General features: G+C 53.6%; 1 protein-coding gene across 3 annotated transcripts in view; it reads left to right on the forward strand.

Annotated features, from left to right (window-relative positions):
• Positions 1-17,703, forward strand: part of LOC144933944 (homeodomain-interacting protein kinase 2-like) — a 60,532-nt gene that overhangs the window by 31,781 nt on the left and 11,048 nt on the right. For all 3 annotated transcript variants that reach the window (XM_078859281.1, XM_078859280.1, XM_078859279.1), the window contains exons 3-7: positions 7,741-7,864; positions 8,031-8,150; positions 13,918-14,004; positions 15,771-15,955; positions 17,068-17,227. In XM_078859281.1, the coding sequence (XP_078715407.1) occupies positions 7,741-7,864; positions 8,031-8,150; positions 13,918-14,004; positions 15,771-15,955; positions 17,068-17,227 (676 nt within the window). The remainder of the gene's footprint in view (positions 1-7,740; positions 7,865-8,030; positions 8,151-13,917; positions 14,005-15,770; positions 15,956-17,067; positions 17,228-17,703) is intronic.

The following is a 17,703-nucleotide window of genomic DNA, read 5'->3' on the forward strand; positions in this document are numbered from 1 at the left end:
CTCCGTCTCGCGCTCTCCCAGTCCTTCCCTCTCTCTCACTCACTCTCCTTTACTCTTGCCCGCTCGCTCTCTCGTCGCTCGCCGCCGCCGCGTGCGCGCCGCCGCCGGCTCGTTAAGCCGTGCGCCGTTGCCGCGGAGACGCGCCCTAAAGGATGCTCTCGGCCGGAGCCGCCACATCCACCCCCCTGTCTCGCGAGGATGGAGGCGATGGCGGGGGGAGACAAAAGTGCGCGCTCGCCCGCTGCCGCATTGTGCCGTCCCTCGGCGCGCTCGTATTCTGCGCGCGCTCGGCTCCGCGTGTTTAAAAAAAAAACTGCACCGCGGGCGGCCGTGGGTATTGGGCGCGAGGCCGGCTACAATGTGACAAATGGGGCTCTTTTCTGCTCTGGAGTGTCCCGGCGCATTGGCTGAGCTCGCGCTCTAATTATAATCCCGCGGCCTCTCACCCGCGCATCAATTAAAACCTCAAGCTGAGCTGACCCCGACCTCCATCATCCGCCCCCTCCCTCCCTTCGCCTCTCCGCGCCTGCCCCCAACCCCCCAACCCCACGCGCCCGCCCCCCTTCGTCTCCTCCCCGCGCCCAGCGTAGACAGCGGCGACGCGTTCCCTCGAGGCCCTTTCTGCGACGCCGCCGGCCTTCGCTCCGTCACAGCGATTTCCGTCCGTGCGTGCGTGCGCGTGCGCATGCGCCGCGTTGGAGCAGCGGCCCTCGCCGTTGGTGAGGGACGCTGCCTAATGGGCAGATGCCACGCATTGCAGCGATTGTCACGCGCCACGCTGCACAACCCCCCACCCCACTCCGCGCCGGATCCCAGCGATGGCTGTATTTCCCAGAGGGTAGCAGTGGGGGGGGGGGGGCATGCTCTTAGATGCGATGGTCCCTTTGACCGTGTATACGCACACATGCACACACGCTTTCAAAAACACGCATGCACATGTACGCTCATACACGGATCCTTATCCACTTGTTAAGGTTGGCACGGTGCACGAGGTGGTGTGGCCTTCGTATCTCAAGTGATGTTGTTTACATACCACACCACGTACTTATTTAAGGCTGAGTCAACCTCCTGGAGGCCCAGAACCCATTCAGATATTTTCCACTGATATTGGCCATGGCCAGGAAGCGATTAAAAATTGCTGGCTTCATAGCGCAGTGTGCTACCCGCTACACTACTGCTGCCTGCATAGACGCACACAAAGACATAGATCCCCCCCGTCTAGCCTTAACTGACTGTTGGGGCACGACACACGATGGGGTGGGTATCCAGCACCACGCCCGGCTGCCTTTGTCTCCCTAGTGACGATGTTTACACAACGCACCAGGTACTTATTTGAGGCTGAGTTGACCTAGGGGAGGCCCTGGACCGGTTAACATAATCATAAGCACTGTTTGCCGGTGAGTAGGAATCGAACTCGGGTTGCCGGGTTTGTAGCGCAACGTGCTAGCCCCACTCCACTACCGCCTCCTCGGATACGCATACTCGCACACACTAGCAAAGGCAGACCCCTCTGACAGGGTTCCCTCCTGCAGTTGTGTGTGCGAGTTCGCTGTCTGAGCTGCATAATGTTTTTGTTCTTTGAATTTATTCACGTGATGTGAACTGCGGTGGATAAACATCTCAACGGATTTGCGCTTATTCACCTTGGCCACGCGTGGCAAATAACTCCTTTGCACACACGAGTGTTTCCACATTAAAATGTGCACGCGCTTTATTTTTAACTGTTCCGAACTGGAAAAAAAAGCGTTAGTTACTGATTTGCAAAGTTCACCCGACATTGCGAACGTGCGCCGTAGCCATAACTTCTGCGCATGTTTTTTGTTTGCAGAGTATCAAACGCCACAAGAGTAATCTCTGAGTGTCGTGGAGGATATAAGTAACAGAACAAATAAGCAGACAGTACGACTGCATCTCGTATCAGTGTCTCCGCTGCAAAGATGAAACTGTTTTTTTGACACATCCCATCGGCCACTTGGCCTTCCAGGAGTACATTTTTTCAGCGGCATTGGTTTAATACGAGCAAACCGTGGACCAGTTTCGGTATTCAGAGTCTCATCAGCAAAGTCAGGCCCGCATAAAACCAATGCTGGTGATCTGCCCACGCAGTTTCAAAAGACGCTGCCGCAGTATCGCACGCAAACAGGCGCTAATTGCCAGGATAGGGTGACGTTTGTCGCATAAAATTTCCGCTGCGACATTGGGCTCCGCATACGGATGGATGCGTGAGGATGCAGGTGCGTAGTGACGCCAGGCGCCACACACTGCCCCTCAACAGATGGTGCGGGCATGAACGGATTTCAAATGAAGTTCACGCGCCAATGCGCCACGTTCTTCCTGGCTGGGCGCGGCGCCGGCTCGCGCCTGCGACCCGTCGCGTTGGATGCTAGGGTCGGTCATCATCGGTATCGGCCATGATCGATCCACTGCTGGATGAAAGCCTCTCCAAGCTCTCGCCATCTCTCTGGATCCTTAACGGAGGTAGTGGCCGTTGAGGTGGCAGTACAGCAAGTGGGTTTGCAGTGTGGGAAGCTGACCTTTTGGGTGTTATCCTCCCATGTACGTGACGGATTTTCTCCGGGTTCTCCGGTTTCTGCAGTCCGAATCAAACCGCTCATTAAAAATGGAATTGGCCAATCCACCCCCCTGGTGCAGGACCCTCCTGAAATGGAGTCTTCAGACTCGGTGAGGATTTCCTGAATAAATATTTAATTGCTCTAGAGCGAGGTCGGCTGTCGACTGATGTGGTGAGCAGGGCTGCGTTGAAGGGTTCTTTAGTTAAGAGGGGGCCCTGTTTTTTTTTTAACGATGCAGGAGTGGTGAGGGGGAGTTGTGGGTAGGGGAGGAACGCTCATCGGTTCCACGCTGCTTCTGTTGGCAGCGCTTAACTGCCCGGATGTCCCAACGTGCCCCCCCCTATCCTCAGGTGAACCACGAGTCCTCGTATTCGGTGCGTGTGGCGACGAACTCTGGCGCCGTTTCTGCCGCTCGGCCCCATTTGTTCAGATTGTTAAACAACCCTCCGCAGGCCCTGCTCTGACGTTATAATAGCAGCAGACCGTGAATGGTTTGCAGGGTGCAACTTGGGTGCGGAGGGGGGGGGGGCGTTCAGGCGATCTCGCGAAGTTATTGTTTTCCAAAGGTTTGCTGGGGGGGTATGGTTTTTTATATATATACCATTATATTATATTTGTGCGTGTGATCGCGTGTTCTTGTGCATGCTTGGGAGTTCACCGAAGACGGGAAGCAGGTTTAACATGCTCACCATTGAAACAAACAAACAAAAAACCCAGCAAAAGGCATTTTGAGCGTTTTGTGCCGAACGCTTTTCCTCTTGACCTTGCCGCGGAACGTGCGACCGTTTGGGCAGCAGCCGAAAGTGGCGGGGAAATGTTAATGGCTTCAGATAAGGCGTTGGGGGGCGGCCGCAGTGGCTCTCGGCAAAAACCGAGGCTGATGGATGAGTTCCACTTCCCCAAATTGTCCCTTTTGATGTCACGCTGCGCCCGTGCATGCGTTTCTGTGGCGGTGCACGCATGGCGTGGGAGCCAGTGAGTGAGTGGGCGAGCATGTGCTCGGTATTTTAGTTTGCACTATTTTAGAAACTATCAGTTGAGCGTGCAGCGTAACACCCGGGTTGACGGCAGAGGGATGGATGTGGATGCCGCTATTGTCGGATGTTGCTATGCGACTGTGCTCAGCATTAATTAATAAACGTGTCGGCGCACATCGGTGCGGCCGCGAGAGCGGTGTGCACGCGGCATCACGCTCCACAATCAGAAATAAAAATGCACAGGATGCAAAAGATGTGGATCCTGCCTCGTGCGATTTTTGTCACCTCATTGGGACCCACCTTGTTTTCTGAGACCCGAGAGCTTTCGTGCCAATTTCTGCATTCCTGGCTGCTGGTTTACAATTGCATTTTATTTAACCGGGCAACAAAAACGATGCAATCTAAATCGTTAACATAATTGTGGTACCTCACATGGCAGCCTCCTCAACAGATGCAGCTGGGTTCCTTTTTGCCTTCAATAACCCCCCACCCACCAGCCCTCTTATTTTTTGCCAGTCTCAAAAAACAGGCCTAGTTATTATGCCTGACGGACGACGGGTGTGTAGGGCCTCGCTTTGCATCCCACAGGGAGCCCATGCTGCACACACACACTCTCACACTCACACACTCTAGCACACTCGCGTGTACGTGTGTGTGCGTGTTTGCGTGCGTGTCTGCGTGCATGTGCGGGCGCGCTGGGTGCTCAAACAGGTGCACGACTTCCCACGGTCGCAACACCTGCCCCCGATTGCCACAGATAAAGTTCTCGGCTATGCAATAAATGTGTAAGCCGTACAATTTCGTGAGGCGGCATTGGTGAATCGTTCGTTGCTATTTGTCGAACGTGGCGCTCAAACCGAATCGTGGTTTGGAATCGCTCCCCAATGCATGTTCCCCAGTCCTAAGGCGAGCTCTTGTTGGGCATGGTGGGTTCCTGAAGAAGTTCCCGGCATGTGGAACAAAACGCGCGGCCCAGACAAACGAGTCGGAACGCCGTGTGACAAAAACCGCTTGAACCCGACCGCTCGCGTTGATTTGAGCCAGAAGCTCCCGTCTCCGTTCTGCCGTTCGCGGCTTTCTCCGGCCCCCGTCGTCTCCTTAACATGATGCGCAATAAGCATTCCTTGTCCCGCGCGGATATATCACGGGCAACATCGTGCGGTAGTCATCGTGCGATACCGAGTAATAATATCCCATCGCCTGCTAATGAAATCCATAACTTCAGCGAAATGCACTTTTGTGCTTTTCTACAACAGCCCAGCGTTCGCCTGGATAACATTGCCTCCTAACAAATACGCGTACACGTCAGCACCCGTAGCTTCTCTCGCAAGGGTGCCCTGCCACCCCCTTGCTCCGGCGTTTCAATTCTTGCCCCCTTGCATTCATTTATTTGCTGCCTCTGCATCCGAGTCCATATAGCTAACAGCTGGTCATGCGGTCAGATCGGTCATGCGCTCCACAAATGGAAAATCACCCTCCACGTGCGTTTCAGAGCCCCGTTCCCATCGTCCATGTGATGGGAGGAAATGCCGCTTTGAGCCGCAAGTTAATGGAGCGGCATGCGGCACCCTAAATCAGTTAACTTATCAGTTATCCTGTTCGCTGAGAAGCTCAACTGTTTGAGTGTGATTCGGAACTTTCAGTGGTAAATAAGCACAAACAACAAATACTCATGTGCCATGAGTGAGGGACATTGCCTATTAGATATCATTTCCTTTGAGGGCAGTGTTTTTGTCAAATGTGTCGAGTCTTTGTTCACTGATAGTACGGTGGTTCTGCGGGAAGGCTCAGTGTGGAGAATTGCTTTTCCCCCAATGCTTTGTTTCCATGACCACTGGGAACTAGGCAGTACTGAACTTGGACTGGCCCAGGTCTGGCCTAGGTCTGACCCAGTTCTAGCCTTGGTCTGGCCTAGATCTGACCGAGGTCTGACGCAGGGTCGACATCTGGACCTGGACCATTGGTCGGCATGATGATCCTCCGAGGGCCTGCCGCCCCCACCCCCCTGCGCCACCACTCCGCCAAGCCCCTCCCATTTCCCTACCCACCACTGCCAGGGGTCGGAGTCAGGAAGTGATCTTAAAACAAGCTTTCAGAAAAAGTTTGTCGAAAATGATTAGATTAGAACTATTTTAAGTTTAAATCTTTATATTTTTATATTTATTGTACTTTTCCACTGTGTGTGTTTGGACACCAGCATGACTGGAAAGTTTTAACTAACATCGCAGCACTTGCATCTCTCCTCCTTGGTGTGACCCCATTGTATATTCTCGACAAATGGCTTTGTACTTGGGCATGGTATGTCAACCAATTAGGGCTATGATTCAGATGGAAGTAATTGTCCAACTTTCTTGATTACGGGCAAATGCTCATAAAATAGCGCGGTGTCAGATGTACTCGGACAAACCTTTTAACCCACGCTGCCGCGTTCGGATGTGCGTGTGTGTGCGTGTGTGCGTGCGTGTGTGGGCGCATGTGTGCGTGCACGTTTCTGCGTGCATGTGTGGGCGCATGCGTGTGTGTGTATGTGTGAGCGTGCGTGTGTTCAATGCACACGCGAGCATATTTTCTACAACCATTGATAATTACCTTCAAAATAGCAACCCGCTCGCACTATTCGGTTCATTTTGAAACTTTGTGACAGTTTCTCAATATGTGGAACTACCCTTCGTCCAACAAGAGGGACAGCTGAGAATATATATATATTTTTGTATGCCACGACTAAAAGATAGGCCCACTCACCCCGAATAGGAAGTAAATAACTGCAAAGTTAAAGCGGCGCCGTTGATTCCCACGCGCATATAAACCACGCCGCGTGTTTTGTTAATTTCCTTCAAGATTTCTGGATTAGGGAGGCGACCACTGTCACAGTCGGCCTCACCGCTTGCCGAGTCCTCCACCGGTTTCGTGCGCGGGGCCCTGCTGAGGCTGCGCGTGCGTGCAGCGAGCGTCGCTTTGATTGACGAGTCGCGTCTGCGGAGCGCCTCGGGTGCTTGGGTGGCGGTCGCGGCACGGTTTGGTTCTGCAGAGACGAGAGGAGGCCCACCACTCATTTCTTTGAAACTACTTTTTGTGTTTAGTTGGTTGTCCTTCCCCTCCGCACGGTTGGCTACGTACGGTGCGAAAGAAGTTCAACATACACACATCGTACAGGCTGGAAACAATGGATTTAAAGGCATGCGCTCGGCAGGAGGGCCCGGCTCCCGCCGTGCCTTGTGTGCATGTCCTGATCACCGCCGTGTGTCATGCGATCACCCTCGGGACACCCTTACAAATTAACTTTTTCATCTCGAGGGAATTTCCAGGTGCAATATTTCAATACGTAAATATATATAATAACATTGGATGTACAATGCCAGTCTAAATGCCAGTAGTGCCACTCATTCACCTATTGAGTTGGTGGTCTGGACAAGGCTGAAAGCCTCGTATAATGTACATACAAATGTGGTGTTCACATGACATGCATGCAAGGCATGATGGGAATTATGCCTTCCCACTGTTTGTGAGCAGCACACCGATGTGCGTTATGACATCGAGGATAGACTCGCGAGACATCAGCTTCAAGGAAACCGCTCTGGGTTCTTGCGACCTGCATCGGCAGAGGCCGTTATTAATTTAAGTGCTTGCAGCCGGCGGCTCTCCCAGGAATACCCTTTTATACGTGCGTTGTATTGATCATGGGATCTGTATACTTTCCGTGTGCGGTAGCTGTTGGTCGGTATTCGAGCAGGTGGTACCCACCGCATGAGAGCGGTACCTGTGAGAGCGATGATTGTTGACTCTTGCCGTGTATGCGCGCGAGCGCGGTTGATCAATTTGTGCTGCGCGTTTGCATGCCTGCTCGTGTGAGCGCGTGGGTGTCTGTATTTGAACACGTTGGAGAGCTGTATTGCAGCGGTTAGAGCGACGCGTGACGAACCCGGCCAACGTTGGTGGATAATGTTTGGACGTATCCTGGGCCTCCCCTAGGTCTACCCAGCCTTAAATGAGTACCTGATGTGCATAAACATCAGCACTGGGGAGACGAAGTCGACCGGGCGTGGTGATTTACACACCACCACCTCGCGTGCCATGCCAGACTTCGTACGTGCTCGCTTGCCCCAATAGGCTATACAGGGGATATACGGGGGGGTCTTTGTCTGCCTACGTTCATCTCGGCTGACCTGCGCTTTGTTATTTTTTTCCGACAGGGCTCCTGAGATCATCCTCGGGCTCCCATTCTGCGAGGCGATCGACATGTGGTCCTTGGGCTGCGTCATCGCCGAACTCTTCCTGGGCTGGCCTCTCTACCCCGGAGCCTCGGAGTACGACCAGGTGAGGCCCGCGCTGCAAAATACCGAGAGCGGATTATGCCAAGAGAGTATTTCTCAATCGATAATTTCATCGGGGAGTTGGTGAGGCGCGAGGCCAAAGAGGTCAAAGAGCGCAGGACGGCAACGGTGCTCATAATGCTTTTCTCCCGCGTGACGCCCGCACGCAGATCCGCTACATCTCACAGACGCAGGGCCTGCCGGCCGAGTACCTGCTGAGCGCGGGTACCAAGACGACACGCTTCTTCAAGCGTGACCCCGAGTCGGCCTTCCCGCTCTGGAGACTCAAGGTAACGCCGCCGTCATGCTCCGGCGCCGCTGGGCCTCATCGCCTGGCGCGCGCCTCTCACCGTCGCTACACGCTCTCGTCCCCACCACCTTACTTCATCACCATCATCAATCAGCCATGCTCTCTGTTTACTGCTGAGTTAAGGCCTTGCCAAGCCAGCACCAAAAAATGTGATTTGAGTCACCACCGTTCACCGTCAACTGTGCTCTTATCACTGCTGAATGACGTCCTCCTTCCCAAGCCATCGCCATCCCTACGAGTTATCAGCTGCCTCTGTACATCATCATCTTCCTCATCAGACATGATGTATCTATGACTCGATGAAGGTCTTCCCGTTCTGTTGCCATCGCAACGTGCTGTCACAACCGTCATTGTCAACCATGCTCAACCTCACTGCTGGATGTGGACCTTCCCAATCCGTCGTCTCTCGCGGTGTTGGGATGCAGCAATCTCTCGCGGTGTTGGGATGCAGCAATCTCTCGCGGTGTTGGGATGCAGCAATCTCTCTGCTAAACGCGATTGTTGTTTGATCGCTCCGTCTACACGGTGGATGTGTCTTGGCCTATTCCTTCCATACTTACTGGGCTTGTAATTATGTATCGGCTCGTCAATTATTTATGGAAATTATATGCTGAGATTACAAATACGGTAACGGTTTATTGGGTGATGCTGCTGCTGCATTGGCAGTGGTGCACATGCATTAATGACAAACAACTTAACGTGTTCGTCAATAACAACACTGCATGGTCCCAAGGGAAACATATATGATAGTCGATGTTTCGGGCAATGGCCCTTCTTTATGGCACATAGAGGCCAGAATTTACAGCAACGGATACAATAAAGGTGTACAAACAAAATGGTTCATACGAGATAGAAAAGAACGTATTTATGAATCCTCTTTCACAATCCCAAATAATCATAGCAATTAATCAAGGGATGGAGGGAGGTCACTCCCTGCTCTCCGTCGCCATCTCTGCGACCGCTCCCTCCTCTCCTCTCCGCCGACCCCCCCCCCCCCCCGCTGCGTTCCGTTCCGATTTTCCGCGTCCGGCAGTTGCCGGGAATGCGCAGCGTGTGGCCCGGCATTCACGTGCTCGGGTTTGTGCCGCTGTTGTTGTTGGAGACGCTTGGCCGATGCGGGGCCGGTGGTGGGTGGGGGTGGGGGTGGTGAATTTCGGCGCCTGGTGCCGATGTCTGCCGTTTCTCTGGCTAATGTGGCGAATCGATACCGTCGCTGCGGTGGCTTCATTAAGGCCGACGGTGGGCACTGCCTGTAGCCACCAGGAGGCTGCGCGGAAACGAGCCGCGGGTTCCCTACGTTACTGATGGTCCACTCGAGGATTCTATCGGTGTGCAGCCCCTTTTGTCGATCCACTGCTGGAATGAGGGCCTTCGTCGGGGGGGGGGGGAGTGGGGGGGTCACTTGAGCGTACTACTTTGCCACGCTCGTCAGTACGGGTTGGTGGCGGCGGGGAGTGTCGATGTTGGAGCGTAGTACAGTACGACGTTCAATTTGTTGCACTGCCCACCGCTGACAGCATAGTCCCCTGCTGTATATTATATAGCTCGACACGAACAAAAATACCCGGGTTGCACGGTGAAAACGTTTCAGCCCAGACATGTCCGTTAAATGGAAAAGTTTTTTTTTATTTCAGGGCTCAGGTGCTGTTTATCCAGATCGCTCGTAACTGGCCGGGCCGTGCGTCTCGCTGCGACTGTCGAGGTGGAAATGCCACGGTGACGTCGCTTCGAGATTATACACGCTGCCCTTACGCTGTGTCACCCTGAATTTATGTTTGAATGCTATCAGCAGTATTCCTGTATCAAGCCCTGCCGTAAAATATGTGCGTGCGTCTGCGTACGCGCACGGCGCTACGTGTGTGTGGGGAGCAGGAGTGTACCGCTTGGTGTACTTGAGTTACAGACCCAGCGACCCAAATTCATTTCTGCTCACAGGCAACATCGGTGATGAACATCTGAAACCTGAAATGAGTACCTGTTGCGGTGTGTAAACATCGATCATTGGGGGAGACAAAGGCGGTTGGGGACAGTGCTGGTCACCCACCCCCTTGCGCGTTGTGTTGGCCTTAATAGGTGCTCGCTCACAGCATTTGCCCCAACAGTCTGTTCAAGGCTATATGGTGGATCTCTGTCTTTGTGTGTGTGTGTGTACTCGGTACATACCTTGGGTTGAGCGCACAGGGACTCTGCTGTTGCTTAGGAATCGAGCTGTAATTTTACCCAGCAGAGAACTCAACCACTCATTACATAACCCGCAGTTGCCAGCCACTTGTTAAATTTGGTAAATGAACACGAATAAGCAAGAGTTGAACGTTATTAAAATCCGAGAGGGCTTTCAGCGCGAGCCCGCTGGAGCCACGGCCCCAGACAGCTCGCCGACACGAAACACTGGCGAGCGGCTGTGAAGAGCTAAACGCCACGGATTCCTCTCATCGCTCGTGCTCACTGCCCAGCGGTGTCCGAGAGGCTCACATCAAGCCTCAACACATGTCGAGAACATCCAGAGCCGTTTTTATGTTTGGCGGCTCTCGTACTCTCAATCCTCCCCTACACTCCCGCGATATATTTTCGCGAAACATAAAAAATATATAAAGTCTGCAGGTCGCCGAGCACTGTTTAGGTCGGCGTTGACGGATGGAATTGTTTGCGCGTTTTGGTTCGTCACTTGCGGCGCATTGATGCCAGCTGCCGTCCCAAGCTGTGCCCGTTATATATTTGATGCGTAATTATACAGAAATATTGTGCATAAATGCCACGGTGAAAGCACTGCGGCAAAGTTTATGCTAAACCAAAAGCGATTGAATGTGGCCCAGTTGTGCGTAAGTCACGTAATAATAGTAATAAATTAAGGGGCTGTGGTAGCAGTGGTGCACATAAACCAATAACATGAACATTAACTCTGCCTTGTAAATATATTATAAAACATTACATTACAGTATAATGATTCACAGCCCTTTGTCAAAACGCTGCTGGATGAAGACCTTCCCGTGCCGTGTCGTTCATGGGGGTTGTTTGACCATACTTCACGACGCTGGTCAGTGCTTGTTGGTGAAAGGGAGAGAGGCCGAGAGACCGGTTCAGATATCTTGGCAGGGTATGTTATCCATGGCCCAGAATTGAATTCAGGTCGCTAGAGTCATAACGCAAACCACTGTGCCAACACCCCCAGAGATAGCTATATGTTAGGCTTACAAGTTTAGGCAATGACCCTTCTGTCAGAGTGGTTGGCTAACTCACAGTTGGAGCTCACACTTGACTCTTCCGTTCTCTGTGTGTGTTATACAATTTGGACGCCGAGTGTGTCTAAATGCAGCCACATCCCACGGTGCTGTGCGAAGCGGTGGGACATGTGCGTGACCAGGAAGGGATATGAGTGTAAGCGCACACGATGTCCGTGTTTGAGAGAAGGCTCGATCGGCCGTAGGCAGAAGAGGCGGGGGAGGTTGCGAGCCTGGACTTGAACGCTGTTAATGAGAAACGTCGCACATAACCGGGCGCCTGCGAACAAATCACCCGGAATGCGCCGATCTCGTCAGAGCTCGCAAGCTAAATCGTGGTTGAGCCTGGATGGCCCTTGGATGGGCGGCCACGACCATGCATACAAAACAGGGTGTTATCGGCTGCTACGGGACTACGTTGTCAGTGCAGCATAAACCATCGAACTCGGACGTCTCTGTGCCTCCTGCCTTCACCACGGCTCTCCCTTGTGAAACAGCCGGGCGACTGGCTACACGGAATCATCCGCGTGACAAATCACATAAACTCAACCGCACCGACCGGCGTGGCGAAGCGTGGTCAGAATGACCCGCGCAGTGTTGGCGAGGCTCTCGTCCGGCAGCGGATTGGCAAAAGGCCTCTCGGGGTGTACGTGCGCTCACCTCGCATGCTGTACAGGCAGCTTACACCTTCCTGGTCAGATCAGTGTCCACGGAGACGGGAAGAGTCGCTCGCAAACTCATCGACCGCGTGACCGCTCCAATCACTGCTGACGGCGAGGCGCCGGGCTCAATAGTTGTCCATTACGGATTCATCGCGATGCTAAAAGGGTCCTGGTGATGCGTGGACAAAATCGCCGCCAGCTACCCGCACGGTATAGGGGGAGCCCCCTATCCAGCAGTGGATCAACACCCAGGGCTGTTGGTGTAGGCGTTTAACATCCGGGGGGGGGGGGGGGGGGAACTCGTGGGGTCCAAAATCGCATGTCGCAGTTGTCGAATCTTCAAAATGTGAATACTCATCGGGGTTTGCGTTACCTTGTCCGTGAGCTGGATTGATTGGCCGACAATATTTTTTTCACATTTTAAAATACTTTTTGTAGTAAGGTGCCCTGGGTCGTTGCTCCGCACCAAGAGCGCTGCATAGGAGCAACGTGTAACGGTGTCTCCGCCACGCGCGGTATACGGCATTCGGCTCCAAACAACCATACCGCCGCCGCAGCCTCCACCGCCGCTTTACTTGCGTGCGCTGGGCGCTCGCGCATTAAAAATGGACACGCGAGCGCGGCCGTCCCTTCCCCACTGCTAAAAAAAGGGTCACTTAAATGTAACCGATCCGTTCGTTAATGCTCGCGAACGGCAGGCGGCGGGCGGTGGCGCGAGCTGGGTTGGGGTGGGAAGGGGAGCGCAAGCGGAGGATGAGAGAGCCGACCAGCTCCCAGCAGCAGCAGCAGTAGCAGCAGCGCCGCGCAATTGCCTCGCCAATTAAGGGGGGGGAGGGGGGTGCTGTGGCGCCACGGCGCTGGGATGATGGAGGCTGCCGCTGACCGGTTCTGGGCAGTAAAGGCGACTTGCCGGCCGGGTCGTTCCTGTTTAATCGGACGGTGCGCGTTGGAATAATGGATGAGTCTCCCCGGCCTTTGACGGGTGAAAGGGGGGGGGCACCTGTCTGTTTGTGGTTAATTGTAAATCGGCAGCGGAGATAGCAGGACGGTGTCTGGTGTGTCTGTGCGCGAGCGAGGCGTGCGTATGCCGGCCGAGATAATAATGTACTGCCAGCAAGGCGTACAATTTCCTTGTCTTTGTCACTCGTGCGGTATCGGTTAGCCTCAGCCTCGTGTCAACAACAAACAATCGGTTGTTAAAAATGCGAACAATGAAATAGTCTGCGTAGGGGTACAACCGGTTAATCCCGTCACGTGCCCGACTGACACATTCTGACGCGTTTTTTTGTTGTTTTAGAATACGAGCGTTGCACCGCGCCGTGGTTTTTTTTTTCTTCTGTGAACGCAATTAAGAGCTTAATTTCCCCGTCACAGCAGCCCGGCTTCCTATGTGCGTGCCCATTGTCCCTTGTCCACGTGAAAAGGGAGGTGCACAACTGCTTTGCGACTATTATTGGACTCTCTGAGCAAATCCTTTGTGCAAAGAGTGTGGTCCCTGTGTCTATTTAATAGGGGGGGGTGGGGATCGAGCGCCCTATTGTTCATTGGTAGCGGTGTCACTTTGATGTGCGTCAAACCGTGAGGTGAGCACAGCGCAGCGACGGTGACGACCCTCCTCGGGCTTGCGCGCGCCAGCGGCTATCCGCCATCAACCAAGGGGGCGGCGTTTGAGTTCACACCGCGTTAAACATTTGGGGGCCACAAGATTGTCTCATTCCCCCCCCCCCCCCCCCCAAAAAAAATTTTAAAATGACCCGTTGTTTATGCCCGACCTTGACCCCCTAGCGTTGAGTCATTTCTCATCATTTGCTGCCTTTTGACTGTGCTCTCTGCACGTGCGCTCGCTCACGCACGCATCTACATGCAGACGCCGGAGGAGCACGAATCGGAGACGGGGATCAAGTCAAAGGAGGCTCGAAAGTACATCTTCAACTGCCTGGATGATATGGCACAGGTGAGGGGTTGGGCTTGCTTGTGTGTGCGCCTTGCCATCCTGGGGGAGCGCTAGTGTGTAGTGGTCAGCGTGCTCTGCGACATACCCGGCGACCCGAGTTCGGTTCCTGCCTATGGCTCACATCGGTGATGATTATCTGAACAGGTCCTGGGCCTCCTCTTAGGGTGACTCAGCCTCAAATACATACCTGGTGCGGTGTGTAAACATCACCGCTATGGAGACAAAGACGACCGGGTGTGGTGTTGACCACCCAGTCTCTCGTGTGCCATTCCGGCCTTCATAGGTGCTCGCTAACAGCACTCGCCCCTCTACAACCTGTGTAGGCTGTAGAGGGGTGGGGCTTTGTCTTTTTGGCAACTCTCAAGTGGCTGGGCGCATGTGAACGCGAGTAGCCATCCGTGTATCATCACCATGTCAGGTGTGAACCTTCACCAATCCACACTGACCAACGTGGACAAGTAGACTCTTGCGTATTACCCCGATATGTATTCCCCCGTCAACTTCATCGTCTATCCCTGAACTGCATTGGCCATGTGGGTGCCACTGCTACCTCGGCTGTCAACTCTCTCCACTATTGCCCCCCAGGCCCCAGTGCCGTCTCTATCAGGTGCATCCTAAAACTCAGTCCTTATTTATTCGTGGTCCACGATTACAAAAGGTTTATGTGTAAGCTGCGTTGGGTGTCTCCTCTGGGTAAGAACAGGAAGCCATGTAGTGGGGGGGGCGCGGGGGGTGGTGGGCTTCGGGCGTGTGAGACGCGGTGGCTGTGCGTTCGTTGCGCGTGTAACTACGCCGGAGCTCGTGTCCTGCGCTGGGTGTGGTCCGATCCAAACAAACGTCTGTGCGAAGGGCTATCATCATCTGTCGTGTTTGAGGGATTCTTTTGGCAGCGGGGAGCTGTAGCCAAATCCGTCGTCGTGTGGTACCGTCGTTTTCCTCCGTGGAGCGGCGTTATGGGGGCGTGCGTTTGATTGGCCCTGACACTCCTCTTTTGTAATAAGCACCCAGTCTTGGCTTGGATTGCCGCGGCGTGTTTGTCAATCAAAGCGAGCAATCGTAGCTCATGAATCCGATCTGTATTCATACAACCCTGGCGGAGCTTGCGTCCGTCAAGTACATGAATCTCCGTCTATCCGTTTATCAGTCTTGAAAAAATACGAATGCGTGAGAGCCATGGCATGGGATTATTCAGCAGTGTTCACATTTACATGAATGTTGGAATCGTATTCGCAGTCTTTTGCATAGAAATGCAGAATTTAATTTTTTTACGCCATCGTAAGTTTTATTTTTATGTGGAGCCTTTTGCCCGTCAAGCATTATCTCAACTCCTCGATGTACAGTGGCTCGACGGACTGACGTGCAATATTCAATGCATAGAATACATATGACAGCAACCAATCACTCACCATCCTCGTCATCGTCACTATAATGACTTGTGATCAATCCACTGCTGGATGCACGCCTTTGTGCCTCTTGTCGCACATTTATAAATTGCTCAATAAAATCATTTGGAACAAAATTATGAAAAATGTGGAGGCTAACCAAGAATGCGATCCAACTGCTTTTTGCAATGGTTTGTGGAGCATCATCCTCACGCAGTAACCAAAGGTGCAGCCTTGCAAGTTCTTGCTCACGCCCCTGCTGGCGGAAGGGCCTACCCTCGATGGAGCTCTGGAGAGCCCCGTTATCAAGGCTGTTTGGCCAGCTGCGTTCACGTGCGAGTTTGCGCTGTGCGCCGGGCGTCACATTTGTCCTCATTGCTGCAGGTGAACGTGGCTTCCGAGCTGGAGAGCAGCGACATGCTGGCGGAGAAGGCCGACCGGCGGGAGTTCATCGACCTGCTCAAGCGCATGCTCACCATCGACGCCGAGAAGCGCACCACGCCGCTCGACACTCTGGGCCACCCGTTCGTCACAATGCAGCACCTACTCGACTACCCGCACAGCAACCAGTGAGCACAGCGGCGACGCCGCCGATAACTTTTAGTTTACTTGTGTTTTTTTTACTTCCTGATTCATAGCTTGTTATTGCCGTCGTGTCGTGAGATGAAGCGTCCATTTGAAACGCTCGCAACCTCCCGATTGTTGGAGAGCAGCCCGCAGAAGCAGATTTTTATAGAACTGCTGCCTAGGCCGTCAATATGACCTTTGTCCACCATGCGGGGAGGAGGCAGTCTCTCACACGCCCTGCTGCTCAAGCAGCCGTGGGAAGACCCCAAACCGTGAGCCAGACACAGCCCACGACTTGGTTTCACAAGGCCTGTGGCCGTGTGAAGCCTACCGCTTAGAAAAAGGCCGCAAGTGATGTTTGTGCGTCGCCGCGGGCAGCACTGGTCGAGTACTCGAGGGGAATATTTTGTGCGACCTGGCAACAACACTGCCTTTCTAATTTGAGTCACTTCTGTCGCTGCAAGAGGCCCTGTGTGTGCTCATGCGCGGGTGCCCGCCAATGGTATTGGAAAGTTCCACTTGGCTCTCAGGAAGGAGACCGTTACTCGCCCCTGACGTAGAGGTTTGGGACCAGTGGTAAAGTAAGGCCAGCACTCATAGAGTCAGCTGCCCCCCCCCAATTTATGGGGTGTTTCCTTGGTTTAACAAAACTTTACATATTTGCCACGATTTATTCTGTTAAAAAAAAACTTATAATAGGCAACGTTTCAGGCAATTTCCCCTCTTCACAGAGGTGCGGGGGAAGGCCAACAAACTATGCACAAAAAGCAGAAAGGTAGAGTTGCATTTCAGAGGTCTCCAGTTTGATCTCCCAGTGTCAAAACAATTGGCACGTGTCCTAAATCCCACCCCCACCTCTGTCCACCCAGCACTAAACGGCTACACGGCGGGTCGCATGTGTCGGGGTAAACCGTGGGAACTCGTGACACTTCCAAGACGTCTTGGACAAATAGGCCACGTACCCTCTTGGTGGGGGGGAGGGTGGGGGGGGAATCTCCCTCTCGGGGGAGTTTGCAGCAGCGGGGAGGCCTGCAGTGGCGAGAGCGTGCGCCCGTGGGGCCTCACCTTCAACCGTTCCTTCTGCGCCCCCCTCCAACCCCCGCGCATCGTGCAGCGTCAAGGCGTGCTTCCAGAACATGGAGGTGTGCCGCAGGCGAGTGGGGATGTACGAGCGGCTGAACCAGAGCAAGACGCCCTTCATGGCGCACGTGGCGCCGAGCACTTCCAACAACCTCACCATGACCTTCAACAGCCACCTCAGCTCGCACGCGCAGGTCGGTCCGCGCCGGCGCCTCATTAGTGCCGAGCGTTGAGCTGTCACCCCCCCCCCCCGCCGTAACCCTCGACAACGACGGGAATTCCTGTGTCTAAAAACGAAACTATGAACAATTTTTTATTTTACCAGGTAAGGCCCCACTGAGCTACGTAGCTCTTTTTCAGAAGTGACTTGGCCACAACTGATAGCTCAACGAAGTGGCTTATGTGGAAATGTATAGCAGCGAAATACTCTAAATGCACGTTGATTCTAAACGTGGAGGGGAAAACCGGAGGACCCGGAGAAAAATCCATGCCACCACGGGCAGAGAGAGAGACATGCAAACTCCAAATATACAGGCAGCGGGATTGAACCCACAACCTCCTGTATACCAGGGATAGTAGTTAACATCTCGCCACCGAGCGTCGCGCTTGCCTACAGACGTCTCCTCCGTCGGGTTCGGCCGGTCACGGTGCCCGGCTCGTAAAGACGCCT

Source organism: Lampetra fluviatilis, chromosome 8 (assembly GCF_964198595.1).
Source record: "Lampetra fluviatilis chromosome 8, kcLamFluv1.1, whole genome shotgun sequence".
Classification (NCBI taxonomy): domain Eukaryota; kingdom Metazoa; phylum Chordata; class Hyperoartia; order Petromyzontiformes; family Petromyzontidae; genus Lampetra; species Lampetra fluviatilis.